At 37.6% G+C, this 24,160-nt stretch overlaps 1 protein-coding gene and 1 non-coding gene across 6 annotated transcripts in view; one reads left to right on the forward strand and one right to left on the reverse strand.

The window, feature by feature from the left end:
- The window catches only part of RPS6KC1 (ribosomal protein S6 kinase C1), a 203,184-nt gene that overhangs the window by 123,708 nt on the left and 55,316 nt on the right, over positions 1-24,160 (forward strand). For 4 of the 5 annotated variants that reach the window (XM_055419061.2, XM_055419062.2, XM_088845267.1 and 1 more), the window contains one exon: positions 4,799-4,891. The exons of the other annotated variant lie outside the window; for it this stretch is intronic. In XM_055419061.2, coding sequence (XP_055275036.2) covers positions 4,799-4,891 — 93 coding nt within the window. The remainder of the gene's footprint in view (positions 1-4,798; positions 4,892-24,160) is intronic. 5 annotated transcript variants of the gene reach the window in all.
- On the reverse strand, positions 14,983-15,055 carry TRNAG-CCC (transfer RNA glycine (anticodon CCC)). Its single transcript has one exon. It is a non-coding gene; the product is annotated as a tRNA-Gly (tRNA).

Genomic DNA, 24,160 nt, shown 5'->3' on the forward strand with positions numbered 1-24,160 from the left:
GTATGGATGTGAGAGTTGGACTGTGAAGAAAGCTGATCGCCGAAGAATTGATGCTTTTGAACTGTGGTGCTGGAGAAGACTCTTGAGAGTCCCTTTGACTGCAAGGAGATCCAACCAGTCCATTCTAAAGGGGATCAATCCTGGGTGTTCATTGGAAGGACTGATGCTAAAGCTGAAATTGCAATACTTTGGCCACCTCATGCGAAGAGCTGACTCACTGGAAAAGACTCTGATGCTGGGAAAGATTGGGGGCGGGAGGAGAAGGGGACGACAGAGAATGAGATGGCTGGATGGCATCACCGACTCTGTGGACATGAGTTTGAGCGAACTCCAGGAGTTGGTGATGGACAGGGAGGCCTGGTGTGCTGTGATTCATGGGGTCGCAAAGAGTCGGATACAACTGAACGACTGAACTGAACTGAACAGATCATTAAGAATTGAGATAGATCTCATTGAGAAAAAGGAATAATATCAAGAAAAAAGACTCTGGGCTGGATAAGCAACAACTGAAAAAAAAAAAAAAACCCAAATGAGAACAAAGGCAAGCTTCAACTGTAGACAGTGTCAGACATTGATAGTAAATAGTTCTCGCTAGTGTGCTGATAACTCTGGTCCACTGGTGGTGGCCGCCAGGAGCCCTGTATTGCAAGATGGAGTGTGGACTGACAGAGTCTGCCGTAGACTGGAGCAGCTGAGTAATACATCCTTGCCGTCTTTCCTTCTGAAAGTTGGTGGGTTATCTCATATTCTTATGTTTCCCCCCTGCTTCCACACCTTCTGTGTTTAGTTTTGAACTGTTTGCTTCTCTTGGCATCTTCTGTAGCCGATACAAAGAAGTAATTTTTTTACTTTCTTCCTTAAGGAAATGAGCCATATTGCCTGGAAATATATCCATTTACCCTGCCCCAATAGTATCTGCTGAAGTTTCTTTAAACAGTGTTATGTAATTATATAAATAAGATCTAATCCCCTCTTATCTATTACTTAGTTTTGTCATCTTATTCAGATTGCTAGACCTTGCTGCTTTTCAGTTTTCTTATCTGAAAGAAAAAAAAAGAATGCTGGACTTGATCTCTGCTTCTTCTGTTCTTAAAATTCTGTGGATTTATGTTTCCTTTTGCCGTCTAAAAAAAGGAATAGATCTATAGGGATTCTACCCAATTTAAACACTGCATATCAGAAACACAGGATTTTTTATTGATGATTTTATTTCATGATCTTTCTTTGTTCGTTTCTCTGATCTTAGACTTTTATAGATGGTTAAAGTAGAAAGAGAACTTGAATGATCACTTTGCCTTTGGTCTTTCCCCATTACAATTTCACCATTCCTGTCTTTGCAGAAGTAACCTTATTAAATACTGTTTCGTTGAGTTGTTTCTCATACAAAAATTTGTTTTCTAGATTCTGGAGAACATAGTCCAGACTTTTCTTCTTGGCATTCAAGGCCTGTTAAAGGCAGTAAAACCCACCAACCTTAAATGTGTAATTTAATTTTCCTCTGTTCTACAATTTCAACATTTTTTCCCCTACCAAGCCAGTTTTTCCCCCCAATCCTATGTATAATATCCTTTCCTAACCTAATTTCTACATAACACTTAAAATCCCCTTTGATTCCACTTCTTTCTGAGACCACAGTTTATTATACATTAACTAGTGACTTATCTCTATTGTCTTATATTTTTAAAAAATGTTTTACTGTTACTTTACAATAACCTCAGATATGCAGATGACACTACCCTTATGGCAGAAAGTGAAGAGGAACTCAAAAGCCTTTTGATGAAAGTGAAAGAGGAGAGTGAAAAGGTTGGCTTGAAGCTCAACATTCAGAAAATGAAGATCATGGCATCTGGTCCCATCACTTCATGGGAAATAGATGGAAAAACAGTGGAAACAGTGTCAGACTTTATTTTTTTGGGCTCCAAAATCACTGCAGATGCTGATTGCAGCCATGAAATTAAAAGATGCTTACTCCTTGGAAGAAAAGTTATGACCAACCTTGATAGTATATTAAAAAGCAGAGACATTACTTTGCCAACCAAGGTCCGTCTAGTCAAGGCAATGGTTTTTCCCGTGGTCATGTCTGGATGTGAGAGTTGGACTGTGAAGAAAGCTGAGCGCCAAAGAATTGATGCTTTTGAACTGTGGTGCTGGAGAAGACTCTTGAGAGTCCCTTGGACTGCAAGGAGATCCAACCAGTCCATTCTAAAGGGGATCAATCCTGGGTGTTCATTGGAAGGACTGATGCTAAAGCTGAAACTCCAGTACTTTGGCCACCTCATGCGACGAGTTGACTCACTGGAAAAGACTCTGATGCTGGGAAAGGTTGGGGGCGGGAGGAGAAGGGACAACAGAGAATGACATGGCTGGATGGCATCACCGACTCTGTGCACATGAGTTTGAGTGAACTCCGGGAGTTGGTGATGGACAGGGAGGCCTGGCGTGCTGTGATTCATGGGGTTGCGGAGAGTCGGACACGACTGAGCGACTGAACTGAACTGAACTGAACTGAACTTTTCATGTGTTTAGCATATCTCTTCAAGTAAACTTGTAAATGTCTTGAAAGTAGGGACTGTGTCTTGATGATATTTGTCCCTTTAAATTATCATGCACGTAGTGGGCATGGTAACTTACTGAGAGACATAGTAGAGAGCTTGTGGTTTTCTGTCTTTGCGTTGAGCTTGCTACAGTGAACTGATAACCTTCCTTGGAAGCGGAAAGATCCTACGACATCAGTGAGTAAGAGGGATAAGTAGGAGACAGGGATGTTGGACATGTTTGGCCACATTATTCTTTTTCCACTTATAATGTTTTCTAGCCATTCCTTTTACAAAAATCACAAGCAGTTCTTCCTCTTCCTTGACAATAGAGTAGGGAGAGCTGAATTTTTAATCATCAGAATGTGTTGTGTAGCAGAAGGACTGCAAGCAATCAAGTAAGGAGTTGGGATCTAGTCTGGGATCTTTCACTGTAAACTCCCAACCATTCTGAACTTCCTTTTATTTATCTGTAAAATGGGATTATAATGATAACTTCTTGTAAGTATTACACTCAGGCCAGGGTGAGGTATGAGGATGAGATAATATAGATTAAGAGAGAAGAGTCTGTATTTCTGTTTTATTTCTATTAAAATGCCCTGCTAAGTGTTTTTCTAGCCTTAAAAATTCCCCTTGGATTTTAAGCTTTAGGGAGACAGAGATGTATCTCTGTTTTATGTCATCTAGCTCAGCACTTAATAAAAGTGAGATATTAAAAATATAATTTTTTGGAAACATATCCTAGAAGTAGAAATTACCTAGATTTAAGAAGATTGTTATTACCCTGTTGAGTTGCCATTGTCACCAACATTCTCAAGTTTCTTTAAAAAGTAAAGAGTTATCTTTTTTAAAATATCACCTCTTCAGGCATATTGAAGTTAGTATTTGCTTGCTAAACCTAAGAACAAACAAAAAAAATTTTGAAAGCAATTAGAATTGTTGTTTTTAGAAAATTTTACAAAGTGATAGTTTTCCAAGCTATTAGAGACACCTGATTTGTCTGTGTGACCTCCCTCACTTGTCACTCTCCTCTCTTCCTCCTCCGTTTTTTTCTGCTCTTCCTCTTTGCTTCCAGCCAGCATGCTAGGCACTGTGAACATACAGGTGAATAAGGCATACTTCCTGTTCTCAGGGAGCTTCTTGTCTAGTGATGTTGGGCCATACTAGGGCTTGAAGTATCAAAAATAGTAACAGGAACTCCAGTAATCAGGACATTTGGTTAACCAGGTTATTTATCGGTAGCTACTCAGCGGGGTGATAAATGTTTCCTCTGTATTCTAACAGATTGTTGACAACAGAAAGGTCTGTTTTGAAGATATGATATATGTCCTGTCATCGCATCACCATTTTAATATAAAGGTTAATAAAGGATTGCTTTCTGATTGTAAATGCCAAATGGAAAGGTCTTTGGAATTTATCTAGTCTAATGTTTTACATGACTGGTAGTGAAAAACTGAGACCAATGGGTGGGAAGTTAGGATTATTCTTTTATTGTAAGTGGTACTGAAGTATCCCTTCTGTGTTCAGTGATCTTTTTTGCACTTTTTACTATGGTGAGCAGATGAAGTTTTCCATATCACGGGCGTTCAAATATTTAAAAGACATTGTCCTCTGTAAATCATCTCTTTCCTAGACTTAACCAGTCTCAGTTCTAATAATTATTGGTTATGGGATAGAGTTTTTTAATTCTTCACCATTATTAGCAATTCTGGTTGACCTTAAGTTTGCCAATCCCTCTTAACATACATAGTATATGTTTTAAAAGTAGCATTAAAGAACTGTAGTTTTATGATGAGAGAAAATGACTTATGTTCCCTCTCTCCCCAAGTTTGTTTATTGTTTTTTAGTCTTTTTCTTCTAAATTACTCTTGAGCCTTCTGGGGTAAATATAAGGCTGTGATTGAGTGTTGGTTCAGTTATCCATTTGTTACAGAGTTTCATTATAGCTGTACAGTTCTGAATTGAATTGTTGCTCTGGAAACTGTATCAGCTCATTAATTTTTCTTTTTAAAATCTTGTTTCCAGTGTTATCATGATTTATTTACTTGCAACTTTTTTCTTGCTTTTTCTTTTTGATTTCCTTCATTTTTGATTTTATTATTTTTTTACTTTATATTACAGACAAACAGAAACTTCCTCCTTTCATCTTTCCATTCTCTGATTTATGATAAATTTAGTTCCTTTGGCCTGGCATTTGCTTCAGCAGGCAGCCTTCCTTCAAGTACCTCCCTGATTGATGTGTAATCTTTGATATCTTCCATTAGCCTCCAGGATCACTAAGTTCAAGGCCCCCTTGGAACCTAAGGAGCCCTGCCGAGGAGCTGAAGGCCTTCAGAGTCCTTGGGGTGATTGACAAGGTAATTCTTCAGTGTCTCTTCAAGAGTTCAGTAATAAATCGACTGCATGCTGACATTATGTCTTTGAAGCTTTGGATCTTAAGGATATGAAACAAAAGGAGAAAATGACTCAAATGCATCTGCACTTTAAAATAACAAAAGCAGAAAAGAAAAAGCTTTTATCTAAGCAATTCATGTAAGGTCATGCAAAATATGTTATGTTAAAGGAGAAGGTGCTTATTTGTTGGCATTCAGTCTAATAAAGAGTTTGATTTTATCAACCTGTTATAGCAGGTAAAGATGCACTGTGTGTTAGTTACAAAAACTAGTGAGTCAGTAGTTGTTCAGCATTAACTGGTATAGTCAGTCTAGTGGTCAAAAAGAAGAATGGTGCTCTCCTAATAAATACTGTTTCTTGAGTACCTACTATGTGTCAGACCATGTATTAGGCATTTTATGTAATATAAACAACATAATACAGTGTTTTATGTATGTTTGCAATATAAACAACATAATCCTTTTCAACCCTGTTATTTGCATCTTGGTGGAAAAGTGATGTTTAGAATAGTTTAAGTAACTTGCCCCCAAAGTCACATAGAACTATTTAAGGTAGTACTGGAATTCAAACCAGGATCATTATAACACCAAGAGCTGTGTTTTTTTCCTGTACACTAAATCCCCATTTACACACACACATTTTTATTTTTGAAATACAAGTACTGCGATAGCAGATGTCTCTGCCATCAGTTTCCCCAAATTTGGTGACATCGCAGGTATGCCAAACAACAGTACTGGGGCATCAGAAAGTTTACAAATGTAATTGAAAAATCATACCCAGTAAGCCAGTTTTAAATATTTTTGGTCAATCACCACTATTTTAATACCTTTCAAAGTGAAAGAAAATGCCTTGATATTAGATATAAATTAATTTGCTCTTTTTAATGTCAGTCATCCTTTATGAACCACCTTAGTGTTTGTTTATAACTTCACATTCACTCACTGCTTCTTTTGTTCTAAAGTATGTGTGTGATTATAAGCTAAAATTGAACAATGTGGAATATATTTCAGGTAATTTGAATAGTAACTAAGAGTTTGAGGTAGTTCAAAAGGAATATTAGGTTAGATATTACATGAAGCTGTTGTGGTCTTTTAAAATTCTTCTCAGCATCATTTTGTCTCAGAGAAATTTATTTGACTGAATTTGGAGTTAAAGAATTCTAAGCAGTAGAACTTTTGATCCTGAAGTATTTCCTTAACCATATTTTTTCTAGCCTTCCCAGATTAGAGAACATTCTGTTTGAGAATTCAGAGAAGTAAAATAGCAGTTAAATAGTTCTTGGATGAGTTAAAAGTTCTTGGATTTATGTGCAGGCAAATATACTTTTTTGAGGTACCATGTCTGCTCCCTCTCTTAGATATGTTTATTTTGACAAGATTTGACCTTTCATTGCTCGACTCTAATCATGAGTAGGTAACCTTTAAGTCCTGGTAATAACTATAAGTCTCACGTGTTTATCCAAATAAGGATGTTGACAGTGGAGGAATCCCTAAATTCTATGCTGAGAATGATAATTCACTACTATCATTGTTCTGTTAACTGGGGGAGTATGTTGGTGTTTAGAAGGGGACGTTTTAACTTTTCTAAGTAGAAATAAAGAAATCTGTATTATTTGGAATTAATAAACTTTGCAAATAATCTTTAAAGATTTGTAATAGTCTCTATTGTAAAAACATGAATAGATAGATTTTTTAAAACTTTAAATTTTTTTAAAATTAATTCTTCTCCATTGTAATGAAGGATAGCTAATATTTGGGTTTTAGAAACTTAAAAGTTTGGAAGAGAAGTGTTGTGTCGATTCTAGAAAATATACTGGATACATTAATCTCACTTGTTGTTACTAAGTTGTGTCCAACTCTTTTGTGACCCCATGGACTGTAGCCCACTAGTCTCCTCTGTCCATGGGATTTCCCACACAAGAATACTGGAGTGGGTTACCATTTCCTCCTCCAGGGGATCTTCCTGACCCAGGGCTCGAACCCGTGTCTTCTGCATTGGCAGGTGGATTTTTTACCACTGAGCCACCAGGGAAGCCCCAATCTCACCTGTACTGAACACAGATTCTCTAATTCTGTTTCATTATGATATGTTCTTTAAGAGCTATTTTAAGTGTTATTATCTAATAACTTAGGAAAATAAAATTTCCTTTGGAATAGAATTTGACAGACTTTTATAATGAAAACAAGTAAAGCAGATTTGTTCATTAATATCTAGACTGTAAGCTTCATGAAAATAATGATCATGTCTTTCTTGTTCACCTTTATAATCTCAGCATCCAGAATCATGCCTGGCACCTAATGGACACTTAATCAATATTTGTTGAAGGGATGAAATTGGGACTTAAATGACTTTTAATATGTCATATATAGAGTGACACCTACTGGTTTAACGGGAGACTGCTATCTAGTATTATGGTTCAAGACACACAGATGTCCTTACCCAGAGGGAGAGTAATTACATAGTTGTGTCTTGGTCTAGAATTCAAAGAGGAATAAATGACTTTCTGTTCTTTAACTGAGATTGGAAAATCTTTCATTTTAACGTGGTGCAAGGAAAGCAGCACTTTGCTTATTGAGGAGAAACAGTTCAAATGACAGTGGATTTCTCACCAAAAATCATCAAGGCCGTGAGGACATGGCACAACACTTGAGCGCTGAACAAGAACTGTCAACCCCGTTTCTATGTCCTGTAAAAATATCGTAAAAGAATGAAGGGGAAATCGACCCTTTTGAAGGCTGAAGAAGAGGGTGAAGCAACACTCAGGGAATTTGTCACTTGATAATCTACTATGAGAGAATAGCTTAAGTAAGTTCTCTAAACAGAAAGGAAATAATAAAAGCAGGAATTCTAAAATATTAAGAAGGAAGAAAGAACAAAAGAGAGAAATACGAGTGGATGTTTTCCTTTCCCTCTTGAGTATTCTAAGTTGTTTTATGGTTGAACAAAAACCTTCCTGTCTGATGTAGTTCTTTTATTTATTTTAATTGGAGGATAATTACTTTACAGTGTTGTGATGGCTTTTGCCATCCATCAACATGAATGGGCCACAGGTATACCTGTGTCCCCCCGTCCTACCACTCTGCCCCGCTCCATCCCTCCAGGTCATTACAGAGCACCAGCCCTGGGTGCCCTGCTTCACGCGTGTCTGATGTAGTTGTAAAAGTGTAAAGAGAAAATATTTAAGATAATTATAAATGAAGGAGGATAAAGGGATGTAAGGATTCTGCACTTCATTTGAAATGGTAAAATGATGACACCAGTAGGCAGCGATGTTATTTGTGTCTGATGGCTAGAGTAAGCAGTAAAAATGGTAGGTGTAGAGGGATGCACTGAAAACACTCCAGATAAACCAGATGGAATTCTGAAAAGCATTCTGGTAACCCACAGGAAGGCAAGAAAATAGAAAGAAAAAGCAAAGAGAACAAACAGAAAATGTAAAAATTGGCTTCAGAGCAAGGAAAATTAACCGGAGACGGAAAATTATATAATGATTAAGGGGTTAATCCACTGAGAACATATAGCAGTCCTAGACATGTATTCACCAAGTGTAAGTTTGGTATATTATTAGTAGTATACTGATATGCACATACAAAAAACTGATAAAACTGAAAGAAGAAATAAGCAATTTCATATTTGTGAGATCTAGTGAAAGTGGTGCTTACAAGGAAATTGATAGCATTGAACGCATATATTAAAATTGAAGAAACATCTAAAATCAATTATCTAAGTTTCCATCCTAGGAAATGAGAAAAAGAAGAGCAAAATAAATAGGGAGTCGCCCAGTCATGTCTAACTCTTTGCAGCCCCATGAACTGTGGTCCACCAGGCATGGATTTAGGAATCCACATACAATGCAAGAGACCCAGGTTCGATCCCTGGGTTGGGAAGATCTCCTGGAGAAGGGACTGGCTACCTGCCCCATTAATCTTGCTTGGAGAATATGTGGACAGAACAGCTTGGCGAATTATAGTCCATGGGGTTGCAAAGAGCTGGGCCTGGCTGAGTGACCAACACTGGATCTTCCCAGGTAGCACTAGCAGTAAAGAGCCCTCTTGACAGTGCCGGAGATGAAAGAGACACGAGTTTGATCCCCAGGTCAGGAAGATCCCCTGGAGGAAGGCATGGCAACCTGCTCCAGTATTCTTGCCTGGAGAATCCCACGGGCAGAAGAGCCTGGCGGACCACAGTCCACGGGATTGATTGCAAATAGTCAGACACGACTGAAGCAGCTTAGCGGGCATGCACAAGCAGAAGAAAAGAAATAATAAAAGTTAAGGCAGAAATCTTAAGAATTGAAAACAGGAAATCAAAAAAGAAAATTAACAAAACCCAAAAAGCTTTTATCTAGGTTAACTAATAAAAAAAAGATAAAAGATACAAATTTCTAAGATCAGAGACGTAAGAGAGAACCTCACTTTAGGCATATACCTTAAAAGGGTAATAAGGGAATACTGTGAACAATGCTGTGCACACAAAATTGATAATCTAGATGAAATGGATCAATTCCTTAAAAGACATAGTCTGCTAAAACTCACACAAGAAATATTCAATCTGAGTAGGTCTATGTCTATTGAAAAAATTGAACCAATAATTAATAAGCTTCTAAAGTGGAAAGCATCAGGCCTAGATGGATTCACTGGTGAATCCCACCACCTTTTGGGGAAGAGATTGAACCAATTCTATAATTTCTTCCAGAAGATCGAAGCAGTGGTAATACTTCCTAACTGAGTCACTGAGGCCAGTGTTAGCTTAACAACAGAAGTAAAGATATTACTAGAAATGAAAGCTATAGACCAGTATCTCTCATAAACATAAAGAGCCTAACAAAAATATTAGGAATTTTGAATCTAATAATGTATAGAAAGAGCTATGCACCATGACCAAGTGGTATTTACCCCACGTCTGCAGGGCTGGTTTGACATTTCAAAGTCAATTAATGTTATCCAGCATATCTACAAGCTAAAGAAGAAAAATGACATCATCCTTTCAATTGACTATGAAAAAGCATATAGCATAATCCAATACCCATTCATGATAAAAACTCTTAGCAAGTTAGGAATCGAGGGAAAATGTCTCAAGTTGATAAAGAACTTTTACAGAACTCCTATAGTTTGCACCATCCTTTATGCTGAAAATCTTGAAGTTTCCCTGTAAGATCATGATCAAGGCAAGGATGTTCTCTCTCATCCCTCCTTTTCAGCATCCTACTGAAAGTTCTCACGATTGCAGTAAGGTAAGGAAAGGAAATAAAGATACAAAAATTGGAAAGGAAGAAAGAAAACTTCACTTGAAGGTGACATGATTGTCTGTATGAAAAATGCACCAAAAAAATCTCCTGAAACTATTGAACTATTATAGGAAGGCTGCATGATACATGGTTAATGTATAGAAGTCAATCACTTTCTTATATACCAGCAGTGAACAAGGGGAATTTAAAAACTCAGTATCACGTATATCAGCACTTCCAAAAAAATGAAATACTTAGACATAAATCTAACAAAATATATACAACTTTATATGAGGAAAACTATAAAACTCTAATGAAAAAAATTAAAGAAGAGCTAAATAAATGGTGAGATATTCCATGTTCATGTGTAGGATAATTTGTTATTGTCAAGATGTCAGTTCTTCCCTGTTTGATGTATACATTTAGTACAATCTCAGTCAGAATCACAGCAAGTTATTTTTTGGATATTGAGAAAATTATTCTAAAGTTTTTATAAAGGACCAGATGTTCCAGAAAAATCTAACACAATATTGAAGGAAAAGAATAAATTCAGAGAAGTAATTCTACCTGAATTTAAGACTTTCTGTAAAGCTGTAGAAATCAAGACAGTGGTGTGGGATTGGTGAAAGAATAGACAGATAAATGGAACCTCACCAAAGGAAATATACAGATGGCAAGTAAGCATATGAAAATATACTACATATCATACATCATCGGGGAAATGTAAACTAAAACAGCAATGAAATACCTCTTGATACTTTTTGCTGTTGAGTTGCCCAGTCATGTGGGACTCTTTGTGACCCTATGGAGTGTAGCCTGCCAGGTTGCTCTGTCCATGGGATTTCCAAGGCAAGAATACTGGAGTAGGCCACCATTTTCTTCTCTAGGGGATCTTCCTGACCTGACCCAGTGATCGAACCCACGTCTCCTACAAGTCTCCTGAATTACAGGCAGATTCTTTACTGCTGAGCCACCAGGGAAGCCATTAGAATGGCCAAAATCTGAAACACTGACAACACCAAATGCTGGCGAGGATGTGAAACAATAGGAACTCTCATTCATTGCTGGCTGGGAGTACAAAACGGTGCAGCCACTTTGGAAGACATTTGACAGATTCTTACCACACTAAGCATACTTTCACTTTATAATCCAGCAGTTGTACTTATTATTTACTCAAATGCGTTGAAAAGTTAACATCCACACAGAAGTCTACATGTGTATAACAGCTTTATTCATAATTGTCAAGCGTTGGAAGCAGCCAGATGCCCTGAACTTTAAATGCGTATCACTGAGTGGAAGATGTGCCTGCTGCCTGTGTGTGCGCCAGTTGCGTCAGGCTCTGCAACCCTCTAGGTTCTTCTCTCCTTGGGATGCCAGGCATCCCTGCAGTGGGTTGCCGTTTCCTCCTCCAGAGGATCTTCCTAACCCAGGGACTGAACCTGCATCTCTTATTTCTCCTGCTTTGGCAGATGTGTTCATTATCACTCGTGCCACCTGGGAATCCCAAGCAAGTAAAAGATACAAACCTGGAAAGGGTACCTGTTGTACAACTGTAACTATATGACATTCTGGAAAGGGCGAAAAGTCAGGGAGACAGTAAAACGATCAGTGGTTACACGGGATTAGGAGGAGGAAGGAAGGATGAATAGGTGGAGACAGAATTTTGGGGGCAGTGAAACTATTCTGCTTGATATAACGGTGGATACATGTACATTTGTCAAAACCATTGAAATATCAAGAGTGAACTCTAAATTGTGATCTTTGGGTGATAATAATGTGTCGCTGTAGGTTCATCAGTTTCAACAAAGGTACCACTCTGCTGCAAGATGTTCATAATGGTGGAGCTTGTAGGGTGTTTGGGGGCAGGAGGAATGGATGGAAACTTTGTGTTCAATTTTGTTGTGAACCTAAAACTGCTTCAAGAAGCTAAGGAATAGTTAGCAATAGAGTTGGATTGTGCTGATGACATTAATAGCCATAAGCTAATTTATGCATATTGTTGAAGGGCATGTTTAGCCACAGTTTGTATACATGAAATCAAAATAGACTTTTAACTAGTAATATCATCTTTAAGGAATGTCATCTAATATACTTGTTTTTTAAAACAAGGGACAGCTACATGTTTGATAAACACACACACATGCATTTTGGTTGTTTCATTATGTTCAATACTTTAATATCTTATTCTGTCTCTTGGAAACATATGTCTTAACTATAATTGAATATATAAAAATGAATTCTATACTTGCAAAACCCTTTATCTGTGATATTAATGTTAATAGATTGAGAGTAATTTTTTGTTCTGAAGAACTCATTCTTTTTGTATTTGAAGTATGATTATCTAATATATTTTTAGGGATAGATTTGTATGGGCAGTTTTATAATATGATAACCTAAGTAATTTTGGAATAAAGAAGCTAGTTTCATTTTACCTCCTAATGGCTTGGCATATACAAGCTCAGCGTTAGAAAGGACTTTAAGGTCATCTGACCCAGTGAATTGCAGATCTTGTGGCTCATCTGTAGTGCCCCACTGAATGGCTGCTCAGTTTTAGGGTCTTTTATTTGTTAATTTAACAAACTTCTTTTGAATGCCACCATGTGACAGGCACTGTTGGGTGCTGTATAGGACTTGTTTCTTCTTTTTAGTCTAGCAGGAGAGAGATAGGTCAGTCAGCATGTAAATTCTAAAACAACATGGAAGGGACTTTAAAGAAGTGTGAATAAGGACTGAACTACTTAATGTCTCAGGAGGTCATTCCATTTTACACAATTGAAACTCTTAGAAAGTCTTTTTTTTCTCTTGAGCCAAGTACTGCTGCTTTAGTCCTTAGTACTGCCCTTCTCCAATAACCATTTTTTAGTTATTTCAAGACAGTGTGTTGTCTTTCCAGTTGGTATTGTTTTTCTGTTTGTTTCTTCTAGTTTTATTTTGCTTAAATTTGACCAAAATTTCAATCTGTTGAAATATCTTCAGACTTTACTTGTACGCACTTTTTGTTTCTTCCTTAGGGTTGATAAACTGCTTCCTTCTCTCCCCATCACCGTCCTCTTATTTTTCCCTATGTCCCTGTCCTTCTTATTTTTTACATTTATTACTAAACCGTGTGATAAAACTTTAAATGTCTCAGTACCATCAGGTGCCTCAGACAGTACTTTGGATCAGTGGTGTTCTTGTAGTCTTCTCTCTTGGGTTCCTTCTTTGCTCTTCTCAAGTCTGGGTCTGTTTGTTCTCTTGGTCTTCTGCATAGCTACCCTCATCACACTTTCACTTGTTTTCCTGGGAATTCCTTTCATCAGTCTTCTATATTGAATTCCAGTTCCTTACCTTTCCCCCACCCCCACCCCCACTTTCTTTCTGCTCGCTAGAGGCCTATAGGCTCTTCTTTCTGACCCTACTGTTTCAGAATTTCACAGTGATTTGTTTTGGTGGGATTTTATTTTATTTTCATTTGTTGAGTTGGGCATTTGGTGACTTTCAATTTGGGTAATGAGATGTTTTATTAGGAGACCTAATAGTTTCAGTATCTATATGCCTTATCTTTTAGGCTACTTGGTTTTCTTAGAAAAGAATTTTACAGTCTGTTACTGAGGGATACAGTATTAGACCAACCAGGATTCTGGGAGCCCATCCGTTTGGTGTGTAAGTTTTCATATAAGCCCTGTTTTCAGTGCCACTCTTCGATCCCTGCTTTAGCTGTCTGTAGTATCTGATTCATTCTGTTTTCTGTCTTCCATCTTTTCTCATCTCCTCTCTTGTTTTCTTTGTAGTCATTATTATATAGCTTTAAAAATTTCTCTCAGTTCAGTTCAGCCGCTCAGTCATGTCTGACTCTTTGCGACCCCATGGACTGCAGCACGCCAGGCTTCCCTGTCCATCACCAGTTTCTATAGGGGATAGTGATCTGTATTTCAGAGAATGTTAAATTTAACACATTGTGTGGACCTTTCAGCTTCGTGGTGTCCATGATTTTGATCAACATGTCTTTGTTGACCTTTTTCAAGTTAACAATTTTTTTTTTCACCAGAATAGGACAAAAAATCCTGTAGATGACATATAGCTAGAATAATTATTTCAAGTTGACCCAGTACCTTCTGGGCACTGCTAGTTACAACTAACCTTCAACTGTTTCAAATAAAAACTTAGGCATCCCAAGTTACTTGTAAGTTTAAAGGCATACACTAGTCTCTTTATCCCCCTTTTAATGTATACTATACTTGCATCTAATCTGATTTTCCTCCAGTTCATTGTTGACACTGCTGTCAGAATAATTCATAAAATTGATGCTTTAGAAAAGTGATTTTTCTAAAGCTAATAACTCTCTTGCTTATAAGTCTTTAATACCATTACACAGATTTTTAGGATAATGTTTGCACTTATTATCTAAGCCTGCAAAGACCGTTCCCAGACCACCTCAGCATGGGAAGGGTCAGCATGTTTCCTTGGGTACAGCTGTGTGGAACTTGTAAGATGCACAAGGTATCATGCTTTACACAGAATGTACCCCTCTATCTGGAGTGACTTTTTTTTTTTCCCTCCTCATTTAATTTTGTCTCATTCTGAATTATTATCTTCTCTTGGAAGGCTCCCTTGCTTACCTCTACTGTGTGATATTTTTCAATATCTTTTGCTGTGTCTTTTTAATGCCTTGAACCTTTCTGCCATAGCATTCATCCATATTATATGGTAGGTTTATTTTTTTTAATATTTATTTATTTGGCTGCACTGGGTCTTAACTGCAGCATGCAGGATCCTCAGTCTTTGTTGTGGTGTGTGGGCTCTTTAGCTGTGGCATGCGAACTCTTAGTTGTGGCATGTGGGATGTAGTTCCCTGACCAGGGATTGAACCCAGGCCCTCTGCATTGGGAGTGCAGAGTCTTAGCCACTGGACCACCAGGGAAATCCCTGTATGGTAGTTTTTGATGCTATTTCTATGCCTCCTCCAACAAGCCTTGACATGCGTCAAATGCCAAGTATTTTTCTTCTTTTTTCCTAAAAATTAACATTTTTGTGTATTTTGATACAGTATCATCAGTTCAGTTCAGTTTAGTCGCTTGGTCGTGTCCGACTCTCCGCGACCCCATGAATCACAGCACGCCAGGCCTCCCTGTCCATCACCAACTCCCGGAGTTCACTCAAACTCATGTCCACACCAGCCATCTCATTCTCTGTCGTCCCCTTCTCCTCCCACCCCCAACCTTTCCCAGCATCAGAGTCTTTTCCAGTGAGTCAACTTGTCGCATGAGGTGGCCAAAGTCTTGGAGTTTCAGCTTTAGCATCAGTCCTTCCAGTGAACACCAGGGACTGATCTCCTTTAGGATGGACTGGTTGGATCTCCTTGCAGTCCAAGGGGCTCTGAAGAGTCTTCTCCAGCACCACAGTTCAAAAGCATCAATTCTTCGGTGCTCAACTTTCTTTATAGTTCAACTCTCACATCCATCCATAACTACTGGAAAAACCATAGCCTTGACTAGATGAACCTTTATTGACAAAGTAATTTCTCTGCTTTTTCATATGCTTCCTTCCAAGGAGTAAGCATCTTTTAATTTCATGGTTGCAGTCACCGTCTGCAGTGATTTTGTTGAGCTTCTGCTATACATCACATGTGATAATAGCCACTGGATATAATGGTGAATAAAACACCTCATCTCTACCCTCTCAGAGTTTAGAATTTAGTGGGAAATAGCAGTTACCATACAATGTGAAGCTGTTTTCAGTGAGGGGAGTACACTAGAGTATTATGAGAACATGTCAGAGGGGTACCTAACTTGGGGCTCTCCAGAGGCTTTTTAAAGAAAGTAAAGCAGAGACGTGAGAAATGAGTAGGGTTCCTCATAGAGGCTAAAGGATTGCCAGTGTGCAGAGGTGTGCAAGACTCAGAGCATGCTTGCTTTCTAGCTTCTTTGACTCTGAAGTTTTTCTTCTTTTTTCCTTCCTGCCTACCTATATATAGTCCAGTCTTCACGACGTAGTTGAAAGCTTACCTCCTCAACTGTAATACTCATCTTTCCTTTCTTTGAATTAAACTTAGCATTCGGTTGTGTCTTATTTTCACTTTAGTTGCCTTAAATACATTGTTAACCTGTCCTAGACGGCAGAAAGTATACCTTATATACCTCTCTTTCTTTCTTTGATAATGCCTAGTTAAATATATTGCTGTCTATCCAGTAAGGATTTAATAAATGCTTGCTGCATAGTTATAAAGGGGACAAAAAGAAATAATACATGTATTTTAAGATTTCACATACTCTGTGAGGCTGCACCTCAAACTGTACTGCATGTTCAGGATCAGAGCAAGAGTGTGGTTTTGAGAACTGTCCAAGCATTCATCCTCCTCCCTTTCTCACCGTCTTTCACGGAATACACGTTTAGATTGTTGGCAGGGAAATTGTTGCAGTCAATGAAATTGTCAGTTTGAGAATGAGTGTTGTGTCTTTGTGTTTCATATGTGCTTTGAAATACTTTGGAATGTTCTTAAGAACATCCACACTTGGATTTTTAAACTAAATAAATGTTCTAGGTCATATTAAAACACTGTTAAATTTTAATCAGTACCAAAATTTCGCTCCATCTTCTACAAAAGTGCAAAACTCATTTAAAACACTTAAAAAAAAAAGCATCTAAAGCTTTCTTGCCCTTGAAGTATTTTCTTCTGCATTGGAATCAGGCTGTCTCTGACATTGGCAGCTTAGTTGGATACATATGATTGACTTGAAGATGTAGGCTGTGTGTCAGCGTGTTACCTTTCTAAGGTGGCATTTGCTGAGTACACACTACTCCAATTTTGAACACTATATACAAACTCTGTGCATATATTTGCTATTTTTTAGGAACTTATTTCAGTTTCTAGGGCCTATAAACTTATTCAAGTGTATTGGCAGCACATCTAGCAGCCGAATGAAGATGTTACGGCAGAGTACGAATCAGTGTCAGTCTCAGTTCAGTTGCTCCGTTGTGTCCGACTCTTTGCTCCTTGTTTTCAGTCACTGTACTGTACGGCCTCTCTGAATAGACACCTGTATGAGCACTCATAAGGAAAGATGATCAAAGTACACTGTTAGGACGGGGGGAAAGCAGGCTACTGAACAACATGTGAAATCCATTTGTTTTTAAAAATCAGACAGATGAAGACGGAGTTCAGTTCAGTCACTCATTTGTGTCTGACTCTTTGAGACGCCATGGACTGCAGCACGCCAGTCCATCACCAACTCCCGGAGTTCACCCAAACCCATGTCCATTGAGTCGGTGATGCCATCCAACCATCTCATCCTCTGTCGTCCCCTTCTCCTCCTGCCCTCAATCTTTCCCAGCATCAGGGTCTTTTCCAGTGAGTCAGCTCTTCGCATCAGGTGGCCAAAGTATTGGAGTTTCAGCTTCAGCATCAGTCCTTCCAATGAATATTCAGGACTGATTTCCTTTAGGATTGACTGGTTGGATCTCCTTGCAGTCCAAGGGACTCTCAAGAGTCTTCTCCAACACCACAGTTCAAGAGCATCAATTAATTCTTTGGCGCTCAGCTTTCTTTATAGTCCAACTCTCACATCCATACATGACCATTGGAAAAACCATAGCCTTGATTAGATGGACCTTTGTTAGCAAAGTAATGTCTCTGCTTTTTAATATGCTGTCTAGGTTGGTCATAACTTTTTTTCCAAGGACTAAGTGTCTTTTAATTTCATGGATATTTTTTATCAGCATTAGAGTATTAGGTGTTTCTGGCAAATGCCAAAAATATATATATATATATCTAAAGCTAAGTATAACAGATCATACTTTTGAGTTAATTTTCATCTAAAGTTAGCAGTGTCAAATCATTATCCCAAGTGAACTTCAGAATTCAAACCAAAAAAATAAAACAAATGGTTTCATTATGGAATTGAATGACATAAACTGAACTTGGGCGTATAAACCCAGAACTTCAGAGTTTTAACCTCCCTTTAGCGTAATCTCTTTGTGGCCTTGGGCAAATTGCTTCACAAAAACAGAAAACAGACAATCAAAATGAGAATGACAAAGGTGTAGAGATCTAGCTTTTAAAGCATTTGGATCTGAGAAGAGCCTCCTAAGTGGATGTTTTTCCTAGCTCTTCAGCCTTTCCGTTTTAAACCTGATTTCTCTTTTATATTCTGCCTTCTGCTGTATTTATATTCTGTTTTCTTACAAAGACACACCATGTCCTTTGGAAGCATGTTTTATGAAGTAATAGATGTATAGACCTAGGATTTTAAAAATTATATAAAGTAAAACTTTTTTCAAGTATTTATGTTTGTGTGTGTGTATATATATATAAGACATTTCTGTATAGGTTATTGTTCACTAAATCATTCACTTCACATCCTAATATGAGATATCACTGAGGAATGGCTCACATTCATTGACATTCGGCTAATAGGAATATAAGAGATTTAAAATTCATATTTGTGGTTGAAATAATTACTCCCTGGGTTATTTTCCAGAGAATCACATGTGTTTTGTATTGCTGTAGGGCAGGACTAGATTTAGCTATTTGCCTCAGGATGAATAATCCAGGTGTTGGCCAAATGACTTTTAGATGGGAAGTAGAGAAACATTCTTAAAATCCTTTTTATCTTTTCTCATGCTGATATTAGTCTCAAAGAAAACAAACTTTGCCAGCCATATTTCAGTGCCTTTTGGAGCAATGAAATAGTGTGAGAATGACTGGTTTTTGAATTTTGAGTACATTACTTGTATTTGCAAATTCTTTTAGCACCACCAAAATATACTTACTTTCTTTTTTTCAATATTATGATTCATAATATATTCATAACATTTCTTGGAAGATAAAGTTATTTCGATAATATTTACCTGATAATATTTGCCTCTTGAGAAATCTGTATGTAGGTCAGGAAGCAACAGTTAGAACTGGACATGGAACAACAGACTGGTTCCAAATAGGAAAAGGAGTACGTCAAGGCTGTATATTGTCACCCTGCTTATTTAACTTATATGCAGAGTACATCATGAGAAATGCTGGGCTGGAGGAAGCACAAACTGGAATCAAGATTGCCAGGAGAAATATCAATAACCTCAGATATGCAGATGACACTACCCTTATGGCAGAAAGTGAAGAGGAACTAAAGAGCCTCTTGATGAAAGTGAAAGAAAAGAGTGAAAAAGCTGGCTTAAAGCTCAACATTCAGAAAACTAAGATCATGGCATCTGGTCCTATCACTTCATGGCAAGTAGATGGGGAAACAGCGGAAGTAGTGGCTGACTTTATTTTTCTGGCCTCCAAAATCACTGCAGGTGGTGACTGCAGCCATGAAATTAAAAGACGCTTACTCCTTGGAAGGAAAGTTATGACCAACCTTGACAGCATATTAAAAAGCAGAGACATTACTTTGCCAACAAAGGTCGGTCTAGTCAAGGCTATGGTTTTTCCCGTGGTCATGTATGGATTTGAGAGTTGGACTGTGAAGAAAGCTGATCGCCAAAGAATTGATGCTTTTGAACTGTGGTGTTGGAGAAGACTCTTGAGAGTCCCTTGGGCTGCAAGGAGATCCAACCAGTCCATCCTAAAGGAGATCAGTCCTGGGTGTTCATTGGAAGGACTGATGCTGAAGCTGAAACTCCAATACTTTGGCCACCTGATGCGAAGAGCTGACTCACTGGAAAAGACCCTGATGCTGGGGAAGATTGATGGCAGGAGGAGAAGGGGACGACAGAGGATGAAATGATTGGATGGCATCACCGACTCAATGGACAAGGGTTTGGGTGGACTCCGGGAGTTGGTGATGGACAGGGAGGCCTGGCTTACTGCAGTCCATGGGGTCTTAAAGAGTCGGAAGCAACTGAAGTGAACCGAACTGAACTCTATTGTTAGCTCTCACAGTGACAAACTATGACCCTTTAAGAAATCATCATGATAATTATTGAAATTACTAAGTGTACAGAGGTATGAATTGTGTTTCCCCTGGGACACGCAGACACACACACACACACACACACACACTCTACACTACACTATTGTATCCGGTTGTAGAAACTGTAGATAGTTGTGCTCAACAGGTTGTGTTCAGTTTAAATAGAGGGCAGGACAAATGGGCTTCATTGTGACAGTTTTTATGGTATAAATGAATGCTTAATAATGCCCTCGATTTAAATTAATTTCTAACTAAGTTTGCTGTGGAAGTTTGGAAGAATTTTTAAATGTCTGGATTAATATTAGAATGAATTTTAACTAAATGTATCTGTTGCCATTTAAAATTAAGAATTGAGAGATGCTTTATATCCTCTAAAAGATATTTTCTATATTGCTTTTTTTCTAACTACATTTAAGAAACCAAAATAACCAACTTAGAAATCAAAGATGATGTGTAAGAACTTTTCATATTAGTTAATTTCTTTTAAGATGAATATGTCAGTTATTCAGTATTATAATTGAATATAGCCAGGTTTTTGAGTTTCTCTCTTTTTAGTATTTTAAAAGACACCACAATATTATGTTTCTATATGCAGTATTGTGGTGAATATGATCATTACCTTAAATAAATGACATTTTTCAGTATCCAGAAATCAGGGTTTTTAATTGATATTTTGTGAATTTTATAAAATCTCATCTCAAAGTACTTTGGTAATATTTGGATGGTGGGTATGATGGTACACAGAAGATAAATCTTTCAAACATCAGTACCTTATTTTATGACTGCCTAAAATATATACTTATTCCTTTATTATTATTCATAGATTAATATAACTTTAATTTTATATTTCATTTTATTTACCATATGCTTGCTTTGAGTAAAATTATAGGAGATTTAAAAAATAACTATCCCCTCTCTTTTAAGGAAAAACCATCACACTTACTTACTTAAGTAAATTCCTTTAGTGGTAGTATTTCTCTTGGCTGTTTGTTCAGCTACTAGAATCCCTTGTGACCTTGGGTATGTATTCGAAGAGGTGACTGATGGTTCGTGATGTTCTGAATTTTCTGGTAGCTTGCCTGTTGCCTGCCTCTGGGTTTGTCATAGCCCTTATGCTGACTTAGGCAGTATTCCTTCAGTCTCTTATCTCCAGGCTTTGATGCATATGTTCTGAAGGTGGCCACAGTGACTTTGGGTAGCAGCAGATGGTGAACCTTCAGGCTGCCACCGGCTATACTGGTGTTAAGTTGGAAAGTTAACGTTTGATGAAGAATCAGTAGTGCATATGAAAGAGCTTTCACTGCTGAAATATCTTTTAATTAAAAAATTAGCATACTCAAACCTTTGCAAATGTGTGGGCATTTAAAGAAGTCTAAGATCAGTTGTTTTCTTATAGAGAAATTAGTTATTTACCAGCTTAGTTTTGTGTTGCTTGCTTGTCCTAATGTCATTCTTTTCCCCTTGTTCATGCCCCAGTTTGTTTGTAGTAAAGGCAGATAAGAAAATTAGGTAAACGGAAATGGAATGTTTTGGGGAATTAAATGCGTTTGGATAAACATTTAAACTATATTTTTATTTATGATAATTTAGAATTTAATAACTGGAAAACAGTGTGGATCTTGCATACTGCTTCCATATATACTAGTAGATCAGTTCTGTTGTTTCCTGCATTTGAATGTGTTTCTAGGCTATATAGATGCCAGGAGAACTCAGCCCACTTCAAAATGATATTTCACCTTGCTGGAAGTTGGTTGGTGATGCTTTTTGGCTTTGCCATCAATCCACAGAGCAATATCCTTTTGGATTGTTGTTCACTTCATGATGTTGTGTTATGTTGGAAATTCTAGCACCAATAAAACACTGATAAGATGCCAAAGAATTTTTTTTCCGTTTCCCTTCAGTCACAAGGGTACTTTTTATGCTTTACTGAAAACAAATCCTTGAACTTTCTATCTTATAGGATAGAGTTGTAAGTATCCATGTCAAATGTTACTCTTCATACTTCAGTTCTTACCAGTGAAACAACTTTTGTGAGCACAGGACCATCAAGAACAGATTGGTTTCATGGCATGAGGACAAGAAGTGCCTCTCCACTGTCTGTTCATGCTGACGCTCCTGGTGCTGCAGTTCCTCATGGACAAAGGTGGTAGGCTGAGAGTCCTTTGCTTTTGGAGTTGCTGGGCGGTGGTACAGGGAGCACTGCTAGTTTCTGATGTCCAGGAAAGAGAAGGTTAGACCCCGGTGGGAAGAATTGGAAGGATTGTTGGTATTAAAGTTCACCAAGTACTCTTTGTTTTCTGGTTGTTGAATTTTTATAAGATATCTCTCATGAGAATAAGGTATGGAATTAACAGTTAACAGTCAAAATACATTTTGAATATTCTAAGCCTGTGAAATTAGATAAGTTTTAGCAATAAGTGTAAGTAGCATTTGATTATCATCATGTGGTATTGACAGGGAAAGCAACAGTTTAGTACTTTAGGTTTGTGACTATTTCTACAGAAGAATAACATTACCAGTACCTATAACGCTGCCAAGATGAGTTTAGTGAATCTAATAACGGTCAAGTGTTGAGAACCATGTTGAGAAAAACTAGCTAACTTGTGTGATTGGGCTTCTCTATTTTCTTTCTTATGTTGATCCCCTTGTTCTCTGGTATGTTTTTATGTGAATTTTAAGTGGTATAACTTGCACAACTGAAGTCCATTTAGATGACATTCAGACAACACGAATAGTGCTGTGACAACTGTTAAAGGAAAGGCTGTTTGTCCCAGTATGGCTTTCTCTATAGGCTCTTCTTAAACATTAAAAAAAACAAACAAACTTTTATTACTTGTTTTGGAGTTCTGTGAAATAAGTGGCACCAAAGTAGTGAGAGATATTCCCTCGGATTACCCAGGTAATTCTTCTTCTTAAAGGAATTGGAGCTGAAGTTTCTTCTAAAGGCTTACAGACCTTGAATGTCAGCATTTAAATTAAGTATCTAAACAAATTCAAAAACAGATGACATATAATCTTCACTGAAGGGAACTTTCTGCACTTCCTCACCACATTCACGGTGTCTTTATTGCTATTCGTCTCTTTTCTTTCCTCCAAATTTATTTTTCATGTGCCTAAAAATTAATTGTCATTTGGTACTTTTGATATGCTCTCCTACCTCCCCTCTCTTTCCAGAGGTAGTACCTAGTTAAACCTAGTTAAATGTCAAGTCTTCCCCATTCTAGCTAACAAAATTTACTGATAATCAACTGAAGCTTCTCCTTCTACTGTTGTGAAAGGAAAGTAGGCAAGTCTCATTGTGTTGGTGGAATTGAGGAACAGATGAGGCTAATCCTAGAGGGATAAGCGGTTTGCTTCCCCCCCCAGTTAGGAGCAGTGATTCCATATATTACCATGGGCAAAGATGGAGTAATCTCTCCTGTTAGACCATATGCTAATATAGTGCTGATAAGTAAGTGTGAAAAATGAAAGGGAAAAATACATTAATTGTATTCTGTCAATAAGGTATGCCATCCAAGATAATTATTTCATGACAGTTTGAGTTATAGAACTTGTTTTATCATGAAATAAAAGCTGGTTTTAGGAGCCTTTTATTGGAATGACAATTGTATCAAATTAGTACTAGATTAGATTTTTGTCTTTATAAAGGTGAGCAAACCCATGAGCAGTTTTTAAATTGATGTGTTCTAGTCCACAAATGAAAAAATTCTGTTTGAGGGTTAAAGAAGCTATTATTTTGTCCTTTATGCTGACAGCTTCATTACAGATTGGCCTACTGTTGGCATTAAAAAAATGTTTGGCTCCTTATGATCTTTGTGCATGCAACTATAATATTAATGCAGCGCCATAGCACTGTTCATTAAGAAATGACTCTAAATGAGGTTGAAGCGTGTAAATTTGGAAAGATACAGATGTTAAATGCAGTCGTTTCTCTTTGTATACAGCCGTATGGCTAATAATTTCCAAGTGGCTAAAGCTCTTGTTAGCAGGAGTGCTGGTGTGTTAAGAATGGCTCTATAAATAACTTTAAGAACTGAAGTTGAAGGTGCTTCTTTTAAAGACTATTGTTAACTAAACATTATTGCCAAACAGATGGAAAGCATTCACCAGCCTGATGTTTT

This window comes from Moschus berezovskii, chromosome 17 (genome assembly GCF_049115385.1).
Source record: "Moschus berezovskii isolate FMDL1 chromosome 17, NW_MosBer_1.0, whole genome shotgun sequence".
NCBI classification, from domain to species: Eukaryota; Metazoa; Chordata; class Mammalia; order Artiodactyla; family Moschidae; genus Moschus; species Moschus berezovskii.